At 37.4% G+C, this 26,015-nt stretch overlaps 1 protein-coding gene across 3 annotated transcripts; it reads right to left on the bottom strand.

The window, feature by feature from the left end:
• Nucleotides 1-4,477: 4,477 nt before the first annotated feature.
• On the bottom strand, nt 4,478-25,321 carry lzts1 (leucine zipper, putative tumor suppressor 1). 3 transcript variants are annotated; one of them, XM_043247737.1, is made up of 6 exons: nt 25,189-25,321; nt 10,142-10,633; nt 8,484-9,332; nt 8,145-8,333; nt 7,845-8,039; nt 4,478-7,741 (listed from the first exon to the last, which is right to left on the bottom strand). In XM_043247737.1, exons 2-6 carry the CDS (start codon nt 10,493-10,495, stop codon nt 7,154-7,156), a joined length of 2,175 nt encoding a protein of 724 aa, XP_043103672.1. In that variant the 5' UTR covers nt 10,496-10,633; nt 25,189-25,321; the 3' UTR covers nt 4,478-7,153. The 3 variants fall into 3 exon arrangements, with proteins under 3 accessions (XP_043103672.1, XP_043103673.1, XP_043103674.1); XM_043247738.1 differs by lacking the exon at nt 25,189-25,321 and adding an exon at nt 12,425-12,522; XM_043247739.1 differs by lacking the exons at nt 10,142-10,633; nt 25,189-25,321 and adding an exon at nt 12,425-12,530.
• Nucleotides 25,322-26,015: the final 694 nt, after the last annotated feature.

Genomic DNA, 26,015 nt, shown 5'->3' with positions numbered 1-26,015 from the left:
GTGAAAATTGCTTTATTTGTCGAACATTCATTTTTATTAAAGAGCATTGCTTTATTTATCTTGTCATTTGTTTTTGTCACACGAAGTTTATTGCATGCAAAATTATTAAAGAATCAATACCCAGCGTGTCAGACAAAAGTTGCAATGATACAATAAAAACAGAGCAGGCCTACCGTGAATAATAATAACAACGATGAGGATGATGATTGTGGTGGCGATGATGAAAAACAACATAACAATAGTAGCAATAATAATAGCAGGCTGCTAGCAGCTGATAAATACTTGCACACATACATAAATGAATGAATTCATTCATTTTCAGCAGGCATTAATGAACATCAAGGGACAATAATCAGAATGAAAATAAAGTTAAAATAAAATCGTGTAGGACTGCCTTTCCGCTGCAGCACCTGCATCTGATTTCTGACAGTTCACGAAAATTAAAAAGCATTTTCCCAACGTTATCACAACAAAGTTGGACTTTTGCAGCATCCCCGGTGTCTTCCATTTTGAAGCCATGTTTCTACGTGCTTGGTTTTTCCTACGAGGGTCTGTCTCTAAACCTTCTGTTTAGTTTCCCAGTAGCATTCCAGGTTCCTCTGATTTGCGCTTTCATTTTCATAGTTTTTTTTTTTTAGCGATTCGGGTTATGTTCGACAAATCTGCCCTGAACCCGATCTGTCCCTCTCTGTGCCATGTTCTCTCTCCTGACACCTGTTGATGAAAGCGCTCCGACCCGCTCTCCAGGGGAGGCCCATATCAGCACAGCATATCACCATCGCTATAACAACAATTTCACAAATAGAGGTGCGGCAAAGCGGGAGTTCTCACCTTTTACGGATTCTCAGTCCGAAAAGAGATCATTTTCTGCCTTAAAATGGCACGAAACGCGCATCGTTTCTACTTCCTGTTATTTGAAACCAGCACATGGTTTTAAAACACATTTGATTGGTTTGGTGGGATTTCAGTTCTCCATATAAGACACGGTAGTAATCTTTTCAAATTGTCCCGTATCCATGTGTTCTTTCGTGAATAAGTCATAAACGCTGACTGTGTGCAGCGTGAGCAGGTGGTTGTTGGGGGGGCCCGTCTTAGATCAATACAGATTTATCTGGCCGTATGGCCTAATTTGACATGTATGAGAGGTGGTAAAAGGCCACTGCACATTGCCAAGTGGCTCTCTACGACTAGCCAGATCTTCTGGAGATTTATATGTCATAATAGGATTGTGGGTAAGCGGTGCTTGGCTGTGTGAATTTATGTGCCTGATTCGTCTGCCCCACTCATAGCACTCATTCTATCTAATTCACACACTTAAGGGCCTGCAGTGGACAAATGTAATTAGAGCGGAACATAAACATATGGTACCAACATTGTGAATTTAAGACATTAATCCTCACCCGTTGCATACAGTTGGTACAGTTCTGTGCATCGATGCCGCGTTTATTTGTGTTTTATCTCAGAGGGTCAGCCCGAGATGAATATACGCTGTCAGCATTTGCTCGCTTTCGTGTCAGTTTTTCTTTCCACCCTGGAATAAGAAATGTCGTTTTTTTGCTGCCGTTTTCCATGCAACGAAAGTAAATGAGGACCAGGGCCGAAACCACCAACTAAAAGCACCGCTAAATAATATTATAAAAGTAACATATTAGCAATCTTAACACAATATTCCAAGCATTTTGAAGCCAAAACTGAATGTAAATAAAAATAAAATAAAAAAATGCTCTGGTTGCCGTTCACTGTCGGTCTATGAAAAAGAATAACTTAAAAAAATCTCAAATTATATTTAAAAACAAAAATCTTTAATGATGTTTATTGATGTGGTGAATTTTACAGAATAAAAATGGATAAGTAATGTTTGGAGGAGTAATAAGACGGTAATAATTAAAGGATGTGTAGAGTTTTAGGAACGTCTCTTCTAATTAAATTATTGTTAAGTGCTTTTGGGACAGAGCGTATGGTTAATTATGAAGAATGTTAGACATGGTCTGGAATATCAAATTGTTAAGGTGTTTTTGGGCAAAAGAAAGATTTATTTAGAAAAAAATATATAATTCCACATTTATATTTCAGTCCTTAAAGGAACTTAAAAATGAGCTTTTAATTTATCAGTTATTGCATATTATATATATATATATATATATATATATATATATATATATATATATATATATATATATATATATATATATATTGCTTGTTTGTTGTTTGAAAAGGTTGAGTATTAAAGTATATTTTGAAATGGAAAAATATAACTATTAACTTAATTCGAAATACATGCAAATGCTATTTGGGAATTCTCTTGTCCTTCGACCCACATGAATTTGCATAATATACAAATAAACCGATGTTAATATTTGAATGGGATATGATTTCATAGCTATTGCTGTTTTCTTCACATAGTCTCAAAGCGTTGCTGAGGTTTTAGTCAGCATGTTCACTGCTTATGGCTGAGTCTTAAGTATTTAATTAGTGCCAGCCATGGCTAATCTCTCTCAGCACACACACACACACACATATAAACGCACACACACCTCAGCATGTGACCCCATCACCGATCACTACAGGATTACCCAACCTCTCTAGCGCGCTCAACCACATGGTAGCCTAGCGTACAGAGGAGGACTTGTACGAGCCACAGTACTGCTTAAAATATATAGTGCACTGTAGCTCTGAACAGTGCTGTTCTCTGTGCATGTAAAAAGGCCACCACTGTACACCATATATTTATAATATAGCTAATTTCTACGCATAAAGATAAACATAGGCTGTAACCTGTGCACGCATGGACTTAAAATCCTAATTATTAAAAAAAAAGAAGAAAGTCTACATGTTTGTTGAACTTGGACATTTAAAATTGAAAGGACGTGTGTTTTTAATCAATGGTTTTCAGTCACAGGGGTCTTAAATACCTACTAAATTATAGTGTATTTGCGTTGATATCAGTGGATACCGCTTTGTTTCTATCCTCTCTTCCACTAGAGGGCAACAACGAGGTGCTGTTGTAGGAATTCATTAGGCATGCATGCATTGCTTATATATTTGTCAAAAGCCACACTTATACGATTACTTAAGACATACTTCTGAAAGGTTTGTTCTATCAGTTGCCTAAAATGGCAGAGGAGAGAGAGAGAGAGAGAGAGAGAGAGAGAGAGAGACACTTAGAGAATGTGAGTGCGCCATCTAGTGGAAGACTTGAACAGGAAGAAACACCTGAATGAAAAGAACTACGTATCCCAATAATAAGGCTAAGCTATGTTGCGCCTTCGGTACAAAGCACTTTTAACTTTTTATCAACATGGTGCTTACAGGAGCACTTTATGAAGCTACATTAACCCTAGAAACACAGAATACTAAAAATGCACATCTCAAACAAACGATAAAGGCTACACCAATAAAGGCTGCACAATGCACGTTGTGGGTCAAAATAAGCAAACACGTATAATAATAATGAATAATAATCATAATGATGATGACGAGGAGGATAGTTATGATAATATTATTATTATTATTATTATAATAATAATAATAATAATAATAATAATAAATATGATTAAGCAAATAATATCTACAACAATGATCCTAATAATAATAATAATAATAATAATAATAATAATAATAATAATGATGCATTTTTGTTGCAACTTTATTCATTCATTTTACATGACACCCCTCCAGGTCGGCTACAAAACGGATAAATGATAAAAGTCATGATAGTAGGCAGGCGGAAGCAACATTTGAGTGAAAGCTTCCCGCCTCAGATTCGGCGGCAGGTTTGGATTCCGTCCAGCTGAAGAGGAGACGAGGAGGAACGGGACGGTAGGCGATCACTTCAGAGAAGCTGCTCAGTCTTATTTCCCACCTCATACATTAATGCAAAAGGATTTGGGCTCATTTTAGGATTTCTTCCTTTGATTTCGTCCATCGGTTGCGCACGGCAGCGGGCTGGACTGCAGCTGCGTTTACAAATCTTGTGCTTTCATCTCGTTTCTTGCCTTTGGAGGAGATTTATCCAATACGATTCTCAGACTGGGCCTGTGTAATGATAGAGGTTTGCCACAAGAGGGCGACACCGCACTGTTAATTACATCTTTATACGCTTTATTTAGCTATTTAATGAAAATAAATGCTGTAGGCAAAATTCTCATTATCATCAACTAATTCAATTGAACTTATAATTGCGTTATATATGTATAATGCACTTTACACTGAATAGCATTGAAGATGCTTTTTGAGTTGATATGTTGAGATGATATTTCTCTTTATTCTCTCTAGTAGCACAGGAATGCCAAGAACAGGATCAAATGCAACAGAGGAGGTTATTTTTCTTGTCTGACTTACTCACATGTGTTGCATATCGATGTCGTCACTGGCTCTAGCAGTTATTGCCTTTACCAACCAAATATTGCAAAAAAAGATACTGTGCCGCACGTCACTCGATGAACTATAAAATAACTGAAAACCAGCTGAAACGGTATTCAGAAAAAAAATTCTTAATTTATTTCATTAAAATAAATAGGGAATATATAACATACAGGCATTCAAATGCATCTAGAGGCAGCCTTACACCCCACGACCACCCTGCGCCATCAATAATATGATTATCAGTTTGTTTCTATCAAATCGAAACTCTACGGATGATAACTCACAAGGCAGCTTTTTGGGAGCCTTTGTATGATGAAACGTTGGGTAACAAATTTGCGCGATGGAAGAAAAAAAAAGGAAACAGTGTCAGTGCTGCCCACCTCAGTCTTTCTGTTTGCCATTTTAAGCAGCATTGCTAGGAAAGTTCTCCCGTGAATGGTTAGGTACAGTATTGTGTTACATCTAAGCGCTGAAGGAGAACACACTACTACCGTTCTCGCCGTCTTGTTTCATCACCTGCTCTTCTGCAGTAGAACCTCTGTATAACAGACCGGCGGACTGTGAGGCTTCCAGCTAGATACGTCAGCGTTCTGCAATGATAACTAATGAAAATTCAGTATTCGTTGTATTCACTAAAAACCAAACAAAACGTAAAAGCAGTCCACGTGAGCTATGTTCAAGATCTTCACAAGTCATGCAGTTGTCTTACTTAAAGAATAGACCAAAATTGAAGCCTTTGTTCACTGATAATCTCCCCATACACTGCAGCAAATGCTTCTCTTACTTAGATTTTTTATTGTCTTGTTTCCGGCATTGAGTTTTTCTATAGAACAAGCAAAATAATCTTATTTCAAACAAGAAAACAAGATTATTTTGCTTACCCCATTGGCAGATTATTTTACTTGTTTCAAGCGAAAACTCCCTTCATTTTGACTTGCTTTATTTTTGAAAACAAGACAATAGTTTTTACTTTATTTTTATATACTATATGATATTTTGGCCAGAAACAAGACGGTGTACAAATCGCTCGAATTTCATTCATGCTTTTTTTTTCCAATTAGAAGAAAATAACGTTCTTAGATAAGTTGCGCAATGTTTGTCGTCGTGAAGCTCAACGGCGTTTCTCTCGTGTCATGTGAACAATCGAGAGGAGGGGAAAAAACAACAACTGAGGTTTGAGAGTTTTGACACAAAGAATAAAAGAGTGATCAACTTTTCCACTTTTCTTGAATGGCTTATTTTTTAAAAAAGAAAACAAAGTTATGCTTTGCTTTGAAAGATCGAATAAATCATAAAGGTTTCATTTCAAAATTATATATTCCTGTGGAACCAATGAGTGCGTGTGTGTGTGTGTGTCTGTGTGTGTGTGTGTCTGTGTGTGTGTCTGTGTGTGTGTGTGTGAGTGTTTAATTTAACCCTTGTTGTCCCACACACATGTCCTTCGAGTGAAAGAGACTTGACTTTAAAACCCCCCCCAAAAACTTAATGCCTAAGTACAGTACTTTTAAAAATATGAAAAGGAATTACTTTAGATTAACAATGAAATATGTATCTGGACATTTGTGAACTGTGCGTTTGCATTCATCATGGCATTATCTCACTGTATGAGCTATTATATTCCTGTACACAGATTGTTCAACCCGATCTCACAGCAATTCATCCATATTTTACGAAGTGGCTAATTTGTACAAATTTGTATGACCTCACTCATGCAAATGAATCAAATTTTTGCTAAATCGTACATATTACATGAGTTTGTATGAATTTGTACGACCGACCGACACCTAATCCCGCCCCTAAACCGCTCCTGGGGTTTAGACAAATAGAACAAAATTCGTATGAATTAGCCAACTCTTTAAATTGCATACGAATTGCTCATGAGACTGTGGATTGTTTCTTTGAGCCCGTCTGCCAGAACACAGGTGATAAAGATTCTTGTCATATAAAAAGGAAGAGAGAGTGCAAAACTAGCAATTACAGCAAATAAAACATTCACGTCACCCTGTTTTGAGACTCTACAACTGCGTGAGGTTTAGGCAAGAAGCACTGGATTGTTCGGATTATAGGGGGTAAGCATTTGGTTGGATGTGCAGAGATTAAAGGTGCTGTAAGCAATGTTAGCCATTCTGAAACTTCACTTGCACACTTTCCGTAACTATTGTCATCGGAGATTAGCAGGGAAACAGTAGCACACCTCATCGTTGCCAAGCTAAATGCTACCAAAATAGTACCCTTTCACGAACCAACAACAGGCAACTGCTTATGAAACTTAATATGGTTCTTAAATGGAATTATTTAAATTATTCAAGTCTTCAACTGCCACGCTCCCAGACACCTGCTTCCTATTCACTGGCTGCACTATGAATGCACAGAATGACTGACAGGCAGAAAATGCTTAAATGGCTAAACAAAGAATCTGACCGTGGTCAATTACTTGGAGTTTACAGAATTTACGGCTGCCACAGAGACAGATGTGATGTTACTGACGGAACATTAATTTAGTGTGATATCCCACGTAAGAGTGTAATTCCAATAAACAAATTTGCTTACGGCACCTTTAATAGGGACAAAAATGCACATGGATGACATCCTAAGATTTTAAGTTAAGTGGTAAATCTAAAAGGAGAAAGCTTTTGGTGATATGTACAAGTGATGCTATAATGCCAGCATCTTCTGACATCTTAAAATCTTATGTGACATCATGTTTCTTTCCTTTCAATTTTTGCTTTGTGTACATTCACCCTCTTAAGACCATTCGGTTAATCGTGAAAACATTCACCCTCCGACCTCATATCTCTGTGGCTACAATTTTTTCAAAGTTCAGGTCAGAGCTATGGCTGTCCATGTCCATCTCTGTCCGACTGTCCATCTCAGCCGTTAGCTCCCTCAGAATCTTTTCCAGGTCCTTGTTCTTTCTGTACATCTGTAGATAATTGTACTGCAACTGCTTTTGGTATCTAATTACTTTGTCTTTCTCTTTATTCCACGTTTGTCTCTCCTGTTGGAAGCTATTCATCATCTTGTGTTTCTTTTGCTTCTCTTCCTTCAGTTCCCCTCTCAGTCTCTCTACCTCCTTCTGTAGAGCATTCAAGTCTGCTGTCCCTCCATTATGATTCAGTGTTTTACTGGCACTTGTTCCATCCTGGGCTTTCGATTTGGCTTGACCAGTCCCAAAGGCCTCCATCCGGGCTTGGCTTATCTGCAGTTGCAGCTGTTGCTCCTCAACTTTGGCTCTCATGGTCATTAGCTGCTGTTGCTCCTCTTTGGCCATTGCTAAGTCCTGCTTCATGCCCTTAATGTCCGTTTCCAGCATGTTCACTTTTTCCCTGAGGAGGTCAGCTTCATTCTTCTTTCTTTGAAACTCATTTTTAGATACCTTTTTTTTTTTTAATAAAAAGAGAGATACCATAGTCAGGCAAATGTGGTGGTATAGCATGTAGCAACAACTGTAAGTCAATATAATATCAACAAAAACTGACCTCGACCTCAGCACTCCGCTGGTGAAGTGCTTCCTCGTACTCCTTGATCTTCTTTTCCAGTTCTTCCAGCTTGCATCTGGACTCCTTCAGAGATGCTTTGAGACTAACAATCTCACTCAGTTTGTTTCCAACATCGGCCTGGGAGTCTCTAAGCTGCTGCTTTAGCAGAGAAATCTCTCCTGACTTCTGGCACACCTACAAAAATGACAAAAATCATGAACTGTTCAGCTTTTAAACTGACCTCTTTATCAAACACAGACCATTTGTCATTATACAAAGATACAAGTCTTATTAACTAACCTCCCACTGAGTTTCTTCTAGAGTGGGTACTAGGTTTTTCTGGCTCTCATAGATTTGAAGACGGCTTTCTGCAGTGTCCCGGTCACGATTAAGTTGGTCCACCTCCTCCTGCAGACGTTCCTTGTCCTGTTGAAGTTGTATTACCTGAAGCTGCAATAACTGTTGGGCTCTCAAAGCCCTCTGAGACACCTGCAGGTTACACAAATCATCAATAAATCTGCCTAGAAAAAGGTGAATACTGTACTTGGTTGATCTTCAAAGTAAGGTGGTTTTATTTGTTTTGTAGTTACACTAAACATTAAATTAGTTTCAAACCTTTGAATATTGTAAGCAACTTACTTGACGTAGTTTTGTAGAACAGCGTTGTTTCAACCCCTCCATCTCCTCAGCACAGTATCTTTGCTTTTCTTCAAATAAATGACATGTGTCTGACTCCTTCTCATCAAGGCTTGTTTGTAACTCCGCCAGCTCAGTTTCACGTTCTAGAAGTTTTCGCTCCAGCTGCTGTATCAGTGATTCATCCATTGAAATTGGTGATCGGACACAGCCCCCAGAAGATGATGGTTTTGTCGGGCTTTGCTCTGAAATCGTAAATCTATGTTCTAGAAGCAGTTCGTGGTTTCCAGAGAAATCCATCTTTGGCTCGGTGGATGAGACAGTCAGCGCTGCAGCAGTTATTTCTCTGTTCATACTTATTGCTGCTGCCACACTTTCACTTAAGACACCAATGGATCTTGTATTGCCATTCGTCAACTCATTGTTTCTGTTTGTTTCACAAAATCCATTGGCCCAGCCGTTTCCACTGTTAGTCCCACTACACATCCAACTGGATCCAGAGTTTCCATTCATCCCTGCCACACCCCCCTGTGGGTTCTTAGATGTGTCCATGTTTTGGGCAAGGACTGCATGGCGAGCCATGTGGTTAGTTGAAGTGCTTAAGTTATCCATCTGGCTGCTTCCACTGGTGCTGTGAGTGGGCAGACTGGACATAGAGTTCCTTCCAGAGTCAGTGAACGTACCAGAATTAGTTTCCAGCTTGGGGTCCTGAAGATCTTTTAGCCTGTCTATAGGACTAATTCTCTTGCCCAGGATAGTGCTCAAGTTGTTATGAGTTTCCACCGAGGAACTGCTGCTTCGAGGAAGAACCGGTTTGAAGGCAGTGGGTCGAATTAAAGCATTCTCTATACTCTAAAAGAGAAAGAACAAAAAAAGATAATTTAGTGTTTTTGGGATTTGAAGTGCAGTACAACCAATTGATCATTCCCTCATGTTTATGGCAGGACACAAATCCACCTTTAAACCTATTGATCAGATGCTCTCAAAGTAATTACTTGCAAAACTGCCAGGGCAATACAACAAACATTTTTCATAAGTGACTGATTCACATGAAAATCTCAAGAATCCTTTCCTTATTTTATTTCTCTCCCTTATTCCGTCACTTCCTCTAACTCATAGTAGCATGTTTTCCCCATGGTTTAGCATTAACTTCCTGACCTAGTGAAACTGTGCTTATTTTCCTATATCATGATTCTTCATAAATGAGGCTATTCAGAGAAAGAGGTGCTTGCCTGCTTGCAAGTGCCACACCGCCATTGGACCAAATCTCTGGAGAGATCAAGGCATTCTTACCTCGTCAATCTCAAGGTTTAATTAAATGGAGCAGACACTGCTAAGCTCTTAGTGAAAGTGTCAGGGGCTGGTGGGGATTACTTAACATCAACTATACTTGACTGTTGTTTGATTTCTGTGTGATAACAATGTTTGGGGGATGGGCCATCTTGTGGTTTTGGCTGCTTTAATCTGAACTGAACGTATCCTAAACAGACATTTTGGTTTGGGCAAAAGTTGTTACAAGAGTTTTATATGATTGAAATACTACACATCAGTAGGCAGTGAATAATTTAAACTCTTGATGATAAAAGAAAAAGAAAAAAAAACACTTATTTGTAGCCCATGCCTCGCTTTGTTTATTCTCTGACTAACTCTAGTTCTGTTACCTTTTCTAGTTTTCCAGACAGTGGAACTAATTCTGGTGGCCCTCCTCTCCTGTCCACCTCATTGTCCATCTCAGTTGTCCTTCCTTGACTGTCTTCAGCTGTATTAATGTTAGCAGTTCGGGGCTTGTTGCTGACCTTGATGTAAAAGAAGTCGTCATTTTTGCCTGAATGATAGCTGACTTTTGAGTTGTTGTTGGTGCTGCAATGGTCTTGAGAGAAGCCATACTTCAGAAGGCCATCCAAGCTACGGCCTGTTTTCTTAGTCTGAAGCCCCTTTTTGACTTTGTTTTCAGAGGCTTTGCAGTGTTTGCTGTGGAGGCTATGGCCTGATATCAAACTGCTGACACTACCCATGTTTCCTGGGACATCTGGAGAAAGCAGGTGGTGGTCTTGGTGGCGGCAGGTGTGTAATTACAGAATTTTAATGATGGAGGAAGGTCTGATGGACTCATAGCCTTGTGTGGAGATCCTTCTTATTACCATTTGGGAAACCTGGTAAAACATGGATTTTAAGAAATGTAGTGAGATGACTCCTGTTGGCATAAGAGCAGTATAGTCTATGCAGAAGTTTCTTAATGTTTACTTTACTTAACGTTCACTAGGTCAGCAAACAGGAACTACTATTTTTTGTTGGCTCTTTGCCCACACGTGTTACAATGGGGTAGACCTAATGGCAGTTACCCTGAATATCCTGATTCACAGTATGGAGACCATAGTGAACGCTTGCTTTGAACAAGTACCAAGAACACCCTCCTCTTTGACAAACAAAGGAAAATGCAAGCTTGAAATTAGTGTGACCAGGTTAAACATCTCTTCGTCTTACTTGGTCAGTAGGTCAAAAGACCTGCCCATTACTTTTTTTCTTCTTGTCAGACTACCAGAAACAATGAGTATGTTTACATGCACTTTGAGTTTGACAATGTCTTTTTAAAATGTCATGTAAATGTGTGTGTGTGCGTGTGTGTGTGTGTATAAGCCTGCATATGCTGGACATAATATGTGGTCCCTTTAGGAACATGGGACCTGTCAATCACCTTAAAACAATTCAAGAGTTCAATAGTACCACAGATCTGTCACCAGCTACTCAACCTTCTTTTATGATTCATATATGCCTAAAGCATATATTACAGATCCATAATCAACACATCATGCCTTCCATCTGTCTTTCAGAGCAGATAGCGAGGGGCTTTACGAACAAAAGACCTGCCATGATCATCACACGTGGCTTTGTATAACTGGCCTAATTGTGATGGCTGATATGTTAAAGGCTTATTAGCTAGAAAGAACACAGAGAATATGCCAGCTGTTTCTTAATTATTAACATCGCATTATGAATTCATGCATTCCAAAGAAATTTTTCTTTTTTGTTATTTAGTTATAACTTTGTTGCCTCACAGCTGCTTTTAGATTAGAGAACCATATATGCAACTGCATTTGCGTTTATTTCTAATCTCTTTCTACTCCATAAATTGTTGTTTCAAGACAAAAAAAAAAGATATTGTAGAAACACGCATCAATGATCCCATAAACATTTATTCAACTGCTTGTACTCCATTACCATTGCCAGAAGGATGATATTCTACAAACAACTCAATTGTCATTCATGTGGTTTTCAAATAATTAAATAAGATTATTCAATACTACTTTTGCATTCTTATAAATAAATGCATCTGTTTCAGCAGAAGGACTCAGTGGCTCCAGGCAGCCCTTTGGCAGTCCCTTCCAATGAAAAGCGATCTCATCAGCGTCTTTGTTTAAGAGAGTCACACATATTTTGTCCTCGAGGCATGCCAAGCAATGATGTAATGCTAATACCCTTCTTTTATGCAGCTCTGCAAATTAATCGCGATGCTTGACATTATCATCAATTCACACATTGTTACAACAACTCATGCGTAGCTGTCATAAATGAAAAATGCAACAAACCCATTTCAAGCAAACTGTTTTTGTCAGCCCACAGAGGGTATATGAGTTTGCACTTTGAATTTTGTATGCTGTATAATAACAAACACGAAAACCGGGACATTCACGAAAAGCAATGTTTAACGCACCGCATGTTATTATTATCGCATCATTTGTTCGTTTTTAAGGTGCAAACCATTCAGCAAAGCTCAAGTCGCGTTTTGACACATGCTCAGACATCACTTCCCAACATGTGCTGCAGGTAAACAATCTCAGTTGGAGAGTCTCAGTGTCTGTCTGGCATCTGTAACCCGAAATCACCTCTTTACTATCAAGTTCAAAGGCTTACCGGAATAAAATGGATGATAAAATGACACTTACTCTCCAAACAAATAAATCCACAGACGGCGTGTTTGTGAAATCGGAATCAAATCTCCTTCGCATGCTCTCCGTGGTGAGTCAGAATGTGTTTGTCCTTGAGTGAACCACTGAATACTCTATAGTCTGCCTGTAGACAAGAGTCTACCATGCAAAGGGGGCGGATCTTATCACCATTCACCAGTTTTTTTCCCTTCATATCTTTTTTTGGAATAACCGACATGCAAATGTTGCTGGGATACGGGACCCCAGTGTCCCCTGGGGTCCCTTGGGGCAAGGAGGGGGCAGAGACCATTACACCTCTTTACATAAGACGTGTGCCGCTAAAGAGATTAACTCACTGCTGCTTACAATGAGCTGCATGCCCCCCTCTGTCACACTCACTTTCTCTCCCGCTCTTTCTTACAACGTGACACAGTCAACAACGCTCACACACATATGCACAAGTTTGAGTAGCTTTTGTGACTCTCGCTCATTTTTTTATCGGTTATCTTTCACTGTTTTCTGTACAAACACACACACTTCTCCCAGTTGGCTCTCTTTGCCGCCCTCCCCTCCTCTCCAAACTGCCCTGCACCCACTCTGAACAAACACCCCTCCAGGAAAAGAAAGAAGAGCTTGATGTTCCCTCCCTCCGTCTGTGTCTTTGTCCACTGAAGTGTGCCTGTTTTGTGTGAGGTTCAGTGAGCTCGAACATTTATTTAGGCTGAGTGCTACATTTACACCATAAAATAAATGACTCCCTAACTACGTCTCAAAAAGAAGCGCGTTGCCGTAAAATGCAGAAGGTGTCTTTGTGCAGATGTTCCTGTTTGTAAAAACCAACATTAAAATGCCAAAGCAGTCAGATATTTTAATAGCTTCCAAAAGCAGTTGAACACATGTTTAAATGACCTTTTTGATACTTTCTTATTGTGGCAGTCAAACACAAGTGGCCCTTTGGCTAGGAAGGAGTAAGTGCTGCTGACACTGTAATAATACTCTCATAATCATATTTTTATTTAGTTTTTTTGTTTGTCTTTTTAAACTACTTTAAAACAAGATAATTTGTCTTTACTTGTGTATGTGTAAGTTAATAAAAAGTTTATCTATCCATCTATCCATCCATCCATCCATCCATCCATTTAAGGAAATAGGTTTTTTACAATATTTGTAAAGTTTACAAAGATTTGTCAGTTTTCAAAAAACAGGACAAAAACGAAGAATATTGACATCAAATGTTAATTATAGATTTGTACAATATAAATCGAACTCAGCACATTTGTTTTAGCTCTGTTTAGGTGTACATTTGGATGCTCTTTTTGTGACTGTACAAGGATTTTCAAGAAATTATCGTAAGCAGTTTTTCTCAACAATTGTTCTAAACTCTTGTTCTAAAGTCAACGCATAAGTGTCTCTGAAAATGATAAAAATATCTAAGAGTAAACCCAAAATGTCATAAAAAGCACTACACAGCTATTGCTCTGCACCCACGTTTCTGCATCTGTGTACATTCATCTGAAGCGCAAAATCAGCACCGTGGGGACCAGAACAAAGAAGGCAGACTTTCAGATAATCAATCTGGCTGTGAAACTCTATCCCAACTCTGCGGATGCATCCCTTTGTCCAAAACACCAAGGTTGAAAGAGTTGTGTTGTTTGGAGGGAATGTTACATTTAGGGTCAGCAAAACATTTTACATGCTAACCTTGAAGGGAATAGTGCTTTTATGAAAGCATTTGCATGCTTCCGTCACACCACATCCCTTCCGAGTATTCATTTCATCGCACCCCGACAAGATGTTATTTTGGGGGGTGAAGTTTGATTTGGCAAGACGGCAGCAGAAGGCACGGTATTGATTCTTCAGATGCTCTTTGTAAGTGCTTAGTGGAGGGATCAATGTAATCAATATGCAAAAACAGGCCGTAGCCGTGGACAATGGACTGGCACATTTGCAAAGTGTGCGAGGAATCAAAGGTCGCCCAGTCTACGGCTGTGGCCCCTCGGGACAGGGCGCCCAGACAGCACGCTGAATACGTTTCTTTAAATTATGAATGTGGATTTAAGTGTCTAGGAGTTCCCAGAGGAGTTGTTGTTTAATATGGTATCTGGCTATGAAAGTGAGAGGGCAACAGTGTAATAATGAGATATGCATGTATGCATAATGTCATAGGCCCTTATTGGTCACTTTAGAGTAGTACCACTTTTGATTTATGACATCCTTTAGTTGAATGCAGTTCTCAATCTCAGTCAGCGATGACTGGTGTCATATGTGCCAGATGACCGCTATGAACAGAAAACTCTGACTACCTGACTACAATAGTAGGTGTTAAACAATTATATGCATATATAATAAAATAAAATACAAAATATGGCATCCCTTTCAAGCTAAAAATAGAACATTTTATTACAAATCAGTGTTTATATCAACTTTGGGCCTCTGTAATAGTCTATCAACTATGATCTGTTTAGTTTTTTTTTTTAGTTTTGCCATTAATTATACATTTTTGTCAAAAACTTACATACAGCAGCTTTTAAATTAAAGGCTTTTATTGGATTTGATGGTTCCACGAAGAACCTTCAACATCCATAGAATCGTTCCATTTATAAAAAACATCTTATACTGGTTTCTTCGCACCCAGGAAATTCTGGTTCTTTCAATGAGTTTTTTGGCGGAGAACCCCAAATGGTTCTTCCATGGCATCACAGTGAAAACACCCTTTTGAAACCTTAGTTTTTAAAAGTACAATTAAAAGGTTCCACGGATATTAAAGGTTCTTTTTCATTAGACCAACCATGCCAACAAATAACTTTTATTGCGAGTTTCGCTGGAAGTTATGGTTTGTGAATTACATTTAATGTCTATATAATAACGAACACTTTGCCCTATAGATTAGATCTTTTGAGATTCTGGTCTTTGTAACCCTGGTGCTCATTCAGACTCTATTATAATCACCCAGCAGTGATTTACAGATTGTCGTAGAGTAGGTAATGCAGACTTTGGCTCTCGATGCTCTCGGCTGTTGTTTCATTGTTCTCAGAGACAGATGAGAACGATATGACCTAATCATACAGTCAATGAGCTGAGCTCAGCGGGAGCGCGACAGAGCAGCCGCGCGCATGTGTGTGTGTGTGTGTGTGTGTGTGTGTGTGTGTGTGCGCGGTGGGGCTTGCCGCTAATAGATGCTTAGATGTTATTGAGGTGGAAAGTCGAGCTGCTTTAATTGGCCATGAAAGACCTTTATCACAGACACTGGGCCTCTTTTGGGAGTATATGTGTGTGTGGTTTTGTTCTCCTCACACGTCCCACTTGTTTGTCAACCTATGTGGGACAAAGATGTCCTATGAGAAGTGTGGCCAGCAGACGTTAGCCAACGCATGGCCAATCCATTACTGCATGCGTGTATAAAGACTGGGTTTGGGCTGTTGTACTGTAGAAGATTTACTGCAGTCTAAACAAAGCGTACACTGCTGCACTTTACCACACCTGGGACTGCCAGATGGCACACATTACATCTGCACTGTTACAATTTATTTATTTACTTTTTTAACTTTAAATTGGCATTTTCATGGTACATGCGACCATTTTGTGTCACCTTGTGTGTGCTGCTAGATTTCATGCAGGAATCGAAATTGTGTGCAACAATTATATAGAAAAACTGTTTTAGGTTTTTGGTACCCTGTATGGTGCATTGCATGCAGATGCAGTTTTCAACTATTTGAGTTTGCTGGGGAGATCTTTTATTCAGGAGACAAAGCTGTACATTTTAAAAATAGAAAAAACATATGGTAAAATATTTACAAATGTATAAATATTATATGAAGTCACTTATGCTCATCAAGTCTGAATTTTGAATTTATTTGATAAAATACAACGAAAACAGTAATATTGTGAAATTTATTTATCATAAAATATAATATATTATAATATAAGTAATATGTCTTCTTATTATCAATGTTAGAAACACATGCTGCTTAATATTTTTGTGGAACAAATATTCACCTCAAAGTTCTGAATGTGTTTGTATTGTATGAATATAAAAATATATTTTAAACATAACTACCTAACTTTGCATAGGATTTATTCAAATTTTGTCTCAAACGTTTACCTTTTGACACCTGAAAAAAAGCCCTTATCAAGATGATATTGATGCATTGAAAATGACAATAGTGAGACTGTACCTAAACATGCAAACAGCACTTTTAGTTGCAATTTTAATGTTAGATTACAAGATTGTAGTCACTGATGCCTGTATACATTGATGCCTATCATTTATCAAAGAAGCTAACTCATTAAAAAAGAAATAAATATAGCCAGAAATAGCAACAAATTCATATCGATAATCAAAAAAAGTTACGTGACACTTAAAAAAAATTCAATAAAATTACAAAAAAATGCAATAAAATAACACCAGAAACAATGCTGCAGTTCTGACAGGTCATTTCCAGGAAATTGTGAAATATTGTTACTTTTAAGGACTGATCAGACCTGTCTAAGGAGTTGTTCGTGGCGGGTGTGAATATAGTATCTATTCTGGAGAGCAGCCAGGCTTCGGTGTCCCGTGGGAATAATGTTTCTCAGTCACACAATCTGCTATGTGACATAAGATCATTATATTTCTGCTTCCTCCCAGCGCTCCGTACGAGAACATGTGCTAATTAGCTGAACTGATAGTAACTTCATTTCACTATGAATTCATGTGGTTCATTTACACAATTCCTGATGATCTCTTACGTGCAAAATGAGCCTCGGTTAAGTATTTGCAAATAATTAATAAGCAGGTTTTGAGCTAAAATAACAGTATTTATTTAGTAGATTGTTTATTTGTTCCAGTCTCCATCTGACATTTGTTTTATTCCATTTTAGTCTGTGTGTGTAATAAACTAATGTCATCATGCACGTTTTAAAACATCGGATGTGTGAGGTTGTCTTATGGATTCATCCATCATCTAGTCGGGGGTCTTAATCGGTGGTATATTGTGTGCAGCTGTGTAGGGTCTGTGGGGGAAAGTCTTGTTAGGCCCCTCTCTCTCTGTCCCTGTCCACCAGCAGATGCGATCTTATCATTCCTAATCAAGAAAAAAAACTGAGCACAATGACCATCTGGAGCAAGTCCCTTCATAGTATCCCAAGCTTTACACATCAAACAATGTGCCCCTGTTCGTTTTCTATCATTAGCTTGCAATTTGTGTGTAATCAGTAATTGGTTTAACGGCTTGTTTTTTATTTACGTGTTTTGCTTCGTTTTTTTTGTGTGGATGCAGCAAAAGTAGCTTTTATTAAATTCTGTCATCATTTACTAAATGCTATTATGATTTTTTTTCTTCAGTGAAAAAAATAAAATGTTTTGTTAGCAAAATACCCTTTCCTTTGAAAGTTGTCCAGCTTTGGAATGACTCGGTGGTGAGTAAATAATGTCAAAATGAGTTATTTATGGGTAAACCATCCCTTTAATGGTCAGATTCACTTGCTTGGTTCACTTGCTCGTGTTCTTTTTGCATGGACGTTAAATGCAGGGGAGCGTATTTTAATACTTTTAAACTCCTTTAAAATACTTTTAAAATGCTTTTAAATAAAACATGAATTCAGCCTTTTTGCTCGCATGCAATGCATCACTGTAGCTAAAAAAAAGGCAATTCAAGTCATTTCCAGGTAATAAATAAATAAAATGCATGAATAATGCAATGCTAATTGACATAACGTTTATTACAGAATAGAAACTATTGTTTTATTTTGTTTGTATGAACCAATCAGAGTTTGAAAACACAAATGAAAAATGAACAATAGTATATTTATTGGCATTAACCTGAATAAATAAGTGCTGTAAGTAACTTAGTGCCAGTAGCTAACTTACTAGCTATTAATAAGCAATAAATAATGAGTTTGAGGCAAAAGTTGTAGTTAATGGCTTGTTAATAGCGAGAACAGGACCTTAAAATAAAGTTTATAGTCCTTACACTTTACAGTTTATTTCAGCAGTCCACTTTAGACATTATACTAGTAATAAGTAAGTATGTTTAGTAAGACTGTGTGCTCAATATCTTCTAATGCTTCACTTTGATGAGTTTACAACAAACAACATACTTACCATAAGAAGCTTTGCAAGTATATGTCAATTTATTCTACTAACCCTAACCCAGTGTACTCTGAGAGTTAGCTGACATGTAGTTACAAAGTTACTTAGCAGAAAGTATAACATGGACTATCAAAAGTGTAACCAAAAATACTTTTATTTTAATAGGAAGTTCTCAAGCGAACTGATGAGGCTGAGCTTAGCAGAGGGTCAGTTGGCATAAATAATCCACGCAAAACCGTTTCCATCCAGAACATCTGTTAGGATTGGACAGTTTACTACTAAAATGCATTATGTATTCATCATAAGACTACAAGTCTCCATGGCAACAATAAAGGCTTTTGTAGGCCGGTATTGATGATTTAGAATTCCAGGCATTACCTCCTTTAATATCCACCCCAGCAGTGCTCTTATCCCATGCTGGAGGATCTGAGAGTCCTGAGAGAAGTAATTGAATTGTAGGTTACAGAGGGAGAAACATTTTAGCGGGACTTTTATATTAATTCTTAAATTGCACCGAGAGCGACGCACACATACAGTATGTGCAGCAATCGCATCGGTCATATTTTTCAAACTCAAGCTCTCAGTCACATCTGGAGCAGTAGAGAGCAAATGCACTCTTGAAATAAGAACTCTCCACGTGAAGGGAGATGCATTACAGTGATGGAGTGAATAATTCAAAGGGAAGGACATCTCTTCCTTCAGCATCACTCAGAGTCCTCTCCAACGCCCTCACAGCACTTTCTGAACCGCTCTCTTATGCACGCTGACCACTTAGAGGGCTTAAGTGATACGCCTTCCTTTGAAAGTTAAATTTCGGGTATAATTGGGCAGAGGAGTAATAAATCACAGCCATTATTTGCTCTTTCTCTTTGTTCTAATGACTTTAGACACTTTGTGTCTGATATTATTGTCAAATTATATATAAAAAATGTACCTAATGTAGTAGTATTTGTGGAGCCATGTCATAGATATTGTGAAATCACTGAATTACACAAAGTATTTTTATCATGGTGCAAATAGCAATGTATTCTGTTTACACTAGGTGAAAAGCTGCATTATTTCAGTGCAAATAGCATTTTCTGCTATAATGCTTATTGCAAGTGGCAATTATCTGCACCTCAGTATTGAAGTACATGTGTGATGTAAATGTTAATTTTGATTCAAATGATCAAACAGATGCTATTTCCCTACACCTACCCTAAACCTACCCAACTTTATTTTCAACCTTTTGATTAATTATTTCATTATGTTATTGTTGAACATAAATATAAATGCACCACTGAAAACGATATCAAGCAGTCGTCTCACACATTGGTGGGCGGAGTCAGTCTAAATAGCCACTGCCAACAAGGCGTGCTGTTTGCACTTAGTGTAAATAGACTCTCAGTTATAATATTCAGTGTGTTGTTTTATTAAACATAAGCTTATCAGTATTAGTGTTTTGTCAGGTATAACTGTTTTTTGGTGCCACAGGTGTTTTTTTTACTATACCATGTCAAATTATTAGTTAATAAAATTCAGAAATATGTATCTCAATACGTTTTGCTATATCGCAATGCTACGTATATTAGCAAGCAAAGTGGTATATTAAATTTTAAAACTTAGTTGACCAAATTAAATCTCTTTATCTCTGGGTTGATTTTTTTATGTGTGTGTGTGTGTGTATATATACACACATATACATTATATATATATATATATATATATATATATATATATATATATATATATATATATATATATATATATATATATATATATATATATATATATATATATATATATTAATAATTTTTTTTTTTATTTTATTTTTATTTTACTTTCAAAGTTAATGTATCATTTAATCTCATTTAACTAACATGAAATATTTAAAAATTATTTCTTAAAAATATTTCTTATTATTTCAAAATGATTAGTCACAATGCATCTAATTCGTGCAATTTTATTTTAAAATTAGTTTTAGAGTCATAATAAGTGTTTTTTTATTGGGAAAATTAATATAAATACATTTTAGTAATGACAATGGAACAAAACAAGTACTAAAAAACAGGTGCAGGTACCAGCAGTCCTAACACATGTGTGAGAGAAAAGAAAATAATGATATTGGGTTAAATAAGAGACCTCCACCAGTGGCCTTTGACCTTAGCTCTTTTGGATAAAGGTGTGTAGGAGACTGATTGAATAAAGGCAGAGGAGGGAATGATGGAGGGGGAGTTGGATCTGGAGTGAAATGAAGGGTGTGTAGGCTGGATAGAGTGAAAGCGAGCTCAGCTGATTAAACAACCCAACACTGTTGCCAGCAGCAGCACTGAAAATGAAACAAAGCTCTAAAGATGATCATAAGATTATTATCATTAACTGAAGTCATTACAAAAAAACAAACAAAACGGGAATTGAAATTTGTTTAGCTAAATAAAACAACAAAATGAGGAGAAATTATAAATGTGGAGTACAGTATTAATAAACACGTTGAAATTGTCGAGAAAATGACTTTGGTCTTAGTATTTTATTGAGTCAGTGCTGAATGAGCTTGTCTTTTATACGTATTCTGCTCATTACAGCCAGATGGTGCAGTTATGATATCAACCAGCAGGGGCTACTGGAGCCATGGTAACCAGACGACCCTTGACCCCTTGATTTATTCTGTCAAAAAAAGAGCAGTCCAATTAGACAGAAAGGGAGCATCGTGTAATTAGCATCATCACTGCTTGCAAAGGTCGACGGATAATTAGTTTTCTCGTAGCAGATTCCACACGGGCCTGCTGGTAACTTTCATTTTTAAAACAGTTCCATACTACTACTACTCATGAAGAAATGGCCTTATTTGATTTGAAGAATGCACAGAGGGGCATTAACAATTTATTTCTATTATCATATTTCTGCTTTGCTTGGATTGTCTTTGGGAAAGCGATCGGATGTCATCAAGCATCTAGACTCTCGTCTCTGATTGATCTCTGTTGTCTGGCTCCTGGTACGTCAAAGACTCCCTGAAAGCTTAGAAGCCTCTGGAATCTGTCCAAAAGAAGTTTTAGAGCCCAGTGTATCTGGGAAATATCCGCTCTATGTCATTTTCATGAAATATTAACTGATATGCTCTCCTCTGTGAACGAGCCCTGACAGATAGAGACAGTGCAATACCATTTCCATTTCTAGATATTTTTTTAAAAGAATCTGGTGGCGAACCTCTTGAAACTACGGAAACAGTCCATCTTAGGCCCCATCGCTGCTGTATCAAAGACCTAAGATCTGATTACATATACACAACTATATTGCCAAAATCAGCTTCTCAGTGGGTTTTCTGAATGAACTAATTAGGCTGATTAAGGTTATGTCCAGCAAACACCAAGTTTTTTTTGCAATAATTAGAGTCCTGTGTTTTCAACGAGACCTTTCTTTTAAGATTTTGAAATTCCCAAACAGGATAACGTGTGGAATTTTCTTCAAGACTATTTATTATACGGTTTCAAAGTTAGGGGGTCAATTCTCCATTACCATTTTGTTTTAAAATAAAATATAACCTTTTTTACAACAACAAAACCACCACTACTACTGATACCAACCATGTTTTTTTATTTAATTTTTTAGCCTATTATCATTTTACCTTTTCAGAATTCATGAAATTGATCAATTTTCGATGTAAAACGCAAGCTGGTCTTTTGGACTTTCTAATTATTTTTAATGACCAGCATATTAGAATGTTTACGAAGGGTCTTGATTAACGATGCTGAAAATTCAGCTTTGCCATCACACGTATATTAAAGAGTTATTTTCAATTGTACAATTTCACTATATTAAGTTTGTACGGTACTTAATGTGTTATTTTCATCAAATAAAGCATTAGCGATGAAGTACGTAGACAAATGTACATGTGTAGACATATATATGCATTTTTGGCAGATGCTTAAAACAAGTCAAAATGAATTTTCAAAAGTGCATCAAGGTATAACAGATAAAAGTTTTTACAGTACTGGCACCAAAACAAGCGTCCACTTTGCGAAAGATCAGCGTTTTGATCCCAAACCACCTTCTAATTCTTCTCTCAAAAGAACGTCACTGCATGACACCTTGCTCAGTGCCAGTGCTCCACACCCGACTGCATCTCTCACCCACTCAAGATTTCATAAGCAAACATGAGTAATTTCTGGAGGCAGGAGAGAACACGTCTCTCTCTCTTCAAAGGATTAACTGTGTACATAGGAAAGGCCAGCTCTAATACCTCTGAATGTTTTGAATACTTAGAGGTGCCAAACTGGAACAAAATCCCGCATGAGGTCATAATATGTTCTAACCGTCTGCGTAGAAGATACAAGACTGTCAAAAACAGTTAACTGGGAAGAGCTGAGCACCATCTTGAGTTATTGATCTTTTTGGAGGGAAACAGGTGTTTACGTGACCTTTAGCTGAATGTCTGGCATGAGGATAGGGGAGTGAAACGTCTTGGACTTCCAGCGAACTGGAAAATAAGTGGCTCTCTGTTAAAACTGGATGATAAACTTGTCTGTTGAGGGTGAAGTCGTACACCAACTGTTCCTCCCACGTGCAGAGACAGTGAGAGAGGCTAAAATACAGGAAAACAGGAAGCTTCGTTTTATACGGTTAGGAATACGATCAAGTTACACACAGCTTTTGTCTTGCGTGTGTGTCACAGCGGAAAGCCAAATAAAAATAGTTTAAAGGCCATAAATTATTAATTCGTAAATATCATATTTGCGTGGATTCGCACCGCATTATATTTTATAACCGGAACTAACCTGCCTTGTCAAGTTATCTTATAACCGAAGAGACGGATATCAACCAGAACAATTTTAGAATACTATTTAGTATTTTATTCTTATTTTGAGTAAGCTTTTATTTTTTAAATGTAGCATTTTCATTTTAGTCTAAAAGACTAGTTTTAATATTTTACTTTGAATGTGTATCCTTTGAGTTATTTTTTTTATCCAAATAGATTAGCATCATATCGCTTGCTCATCAGTGGATTCTCTTGCAGTGGATGGGTGCCGTCAGAATGAAAGTCCAAACAGCTGATAAAAACCAAATATAATCTTTTTAACTTTAAACTGTTGCTTCTGGCCAAAAAAACCCATCCATAGTTTCCTGCAGTGAAAAACAAAATCAACAGACATATTTGTATAGAACTTCACCGCTATTGCATATTTCTCTCCTGATTCAGACGAGACAACTGCATCGGAGGAAGTGTTACAGTGGATTATAGACTATTTTAGCCATAAGTAATGGTTTAAAGCAAAAGAACATTTTAATGATGGATTTGTTTCGCACAAACATGCAGCTTTGCACTTTAATTGATGGACTGGAGTCGTGTGTGTGTGTGTGTGTGTCAGTGTGTGTGTGTGTAAACACATATCTTTACACACATTCACACACCCACTCTCTAAAACTTGCCTGTGCAGATGTCCTGCTAAACCCTTACCAACGACAGCAAATCTATGTATCTGTTTCCCTGTCTTTTCTAAGCTCAAAGATTCTCAATAAATGAACTGGTTTGAAGTGAAAGATCCTGCGCTCCCACATGTCTTCAAGTACTCGTGTATTGTCTGAACTTGTCTTGGCATGTAACAGGCTCTTGTGTTCAGATTGTTATTCTCTTCAGACAGCATTACCTTCCCCAAGTCTGAAGTTTCTTTGAAACCCAGAAGGCAGGATGGGACATGCTCTTTTACCTTATGTTATCATCATCATCATCATCATCATCACTGGCTTTTAACTTGATAATTGCAATGTGCAAAAGCTAAACGATATTGCTAACTGGTTTATGACATCTTTATGTATTTTTAAAAGAGGCAAGTTTGTGCTGTAAAATTATAATTTATGATAAATGGTTACCTAACAATAACAGCCAAAGCCACAAGGAGATAAAAAGTATGCAAGTATGCATTTTTAAACATAATTCATTGTTCTCTGTGTGATCATGTTTATTTCAAGCTGTGGTATAATTGTTTTCATTTTTGTCTCTGGAGGCTTTGCTCATGCGTGCTCATGAGTTGCATGAGATTCCTATTCATATTATATTAGATTTATATCCTCACAACAGAATATTTATCATATTTTGTCCTGTTATGCTTCATTTTCCCCATAAAAACACATATGGTCATACTGTCACATGCATGGAAGTTCAGTTATGGTCACACTTTATTTTAAGGTTCATTTTAAGGTTGCTATTAACAAAATAATAGCTATGACATTTGTCTCAATAAGCTTCTAATGCTTATTATTAGTTAGTAAGATAGTTGTTATGTTTAGTTATCGGGTAGGAATAGAGTTGTAGAAAAGGGTCGTGCAGAATATGAGCGTTATAAGTATTAATAAACAGCCAATATGTTAATAATAAGTATGCTAATAAGCAACTATAGTTAAAATTGCTCTTAATATATAGCGTTGCCCAAATTCTTACAGGCTTAGTATTAAACAACTGCCCTACACTTAAAAAAAAAAACTAAAAACTGCAAAAAAACTTCACTTTTTTAATTTATATGGCTTGTTTACAGATAGTTAAATATATGTTTTGCATTTTGCATTATTAAATAATACGTTTATATATGCTTAAAAGGGTAAAAAAAGTAGTTACATACTGCTATAATAACGTTAATAAAGCAATAAAGTGATTTTTTTTACAGTGAAATTGAAAAATAAAGACAACAACATTTTAAATCCTCCAAAAGCCACAATAAATATAAAAGGAGTAGTGACTCACCACGTTTCCCTCGGCGTGTTTATTGTTTTTGCTGTTTATGCGCTGTATTAAGTGCCCAGGGTCTGCTCGTGTTTTAACGGAGAACAGGAGGTTACAAGCTTTATCTCTCTGGTCTCTCCTCTCCCGATCTTTCCTTCTTCTGTACTGTGGGTTGAGTCTCCACAGACTGCCATGATGTGGGTGTTTTGTATAATACCCACAAGCGCGCAAACCCTCCCTCTCCTTTCCTTCCCTTTTTCGGTTTATCTCTTTCGACTAGTTCCTGTTTGCAAAAATTGCTGCCGCATTTCTGTTTTAATATCAGCGATGGATCTTTTATAATTTCGCAGAATACTCGTATCACCCCATGCATGCATGCTGTGGATGCTGTCCTATCATGCCATCTACAGTGTGTGGGCTGTAATCTCTATAAGGCAGCGTACTCGTGTGCATTCAACTGCATGTGCATTTCTCCAGCTCTGACAGATGGTGATCGAACGTAAAACAAGCTGCGTTAACACGAACCTCAGGAATCCCAGCATAAGCACTCGGGGGATGGGATCACATCCGCCCTACATAAGGGCAGTGACAGTTAAGAGGGATATGATACTTCAGACCTCCCAAGGGCTGGCTTTTAATGGGGCCATTCCAGCTCTTGAGCCCAGTCTATTACAGCTGTGACCTCCAAAGGATGTGAATGGTGTAGAGGATACTCTTTCTAAAACATCTGTGTCCTCAGCGTTGATGCTTTCTTCATTAACGTGAATCGTTTTCACCTATTACCCCACAGGTCTTTGTTATTTCACTCACTTAAAATATATAATGATTTAACCCTTACGTATAAAGTA

Source organism: Puntigrus tetrazona, chromosome 8 (assembly GCF_018831695.1).
Source record: "Puntigrus tetrazona isolate hp1 chromosome 8, ASM1883169v1, whole genome shotgun sequence".
Classification (NCBI taxonomy): Eukaryota; Metazoa; Chordata; class Actinopteri; order Cypriniformes; family Cyprinidae; genus Puntigrus; species Puntigrus tetrazona.
The sequence above is the reverse complement of the archived record's forward strand: the minus strand, read 5'-3'. Positions and strand labels throughout refer to the sequence as shown.

Bases quoted from the DNA above. Each gene is read 5' to 3' on its own strand.
- lzts1 (XM_043247737.1), bottom strand. From the start codon at position 10,495: ATGGGTAGTGTCAGCAGTTTGATATCAGGCCATAGCCTCCACAGCAAA. The intron at 8,334-8,483 runs GTAAGTTGCTTA...TGTAACCTGCAG, and splicing joins GTTCTACAAAACTACGTCAA to GTGTCTCAGAGGGCTTTGAG. The intron at 8,040-8,144 runs GTTAGTTAATAA...TCATTTTTGTAG, and splicing joins TAGAAGAAACTCAGTGGGAG to GTGTGCCAGAAGTCAGGAGA.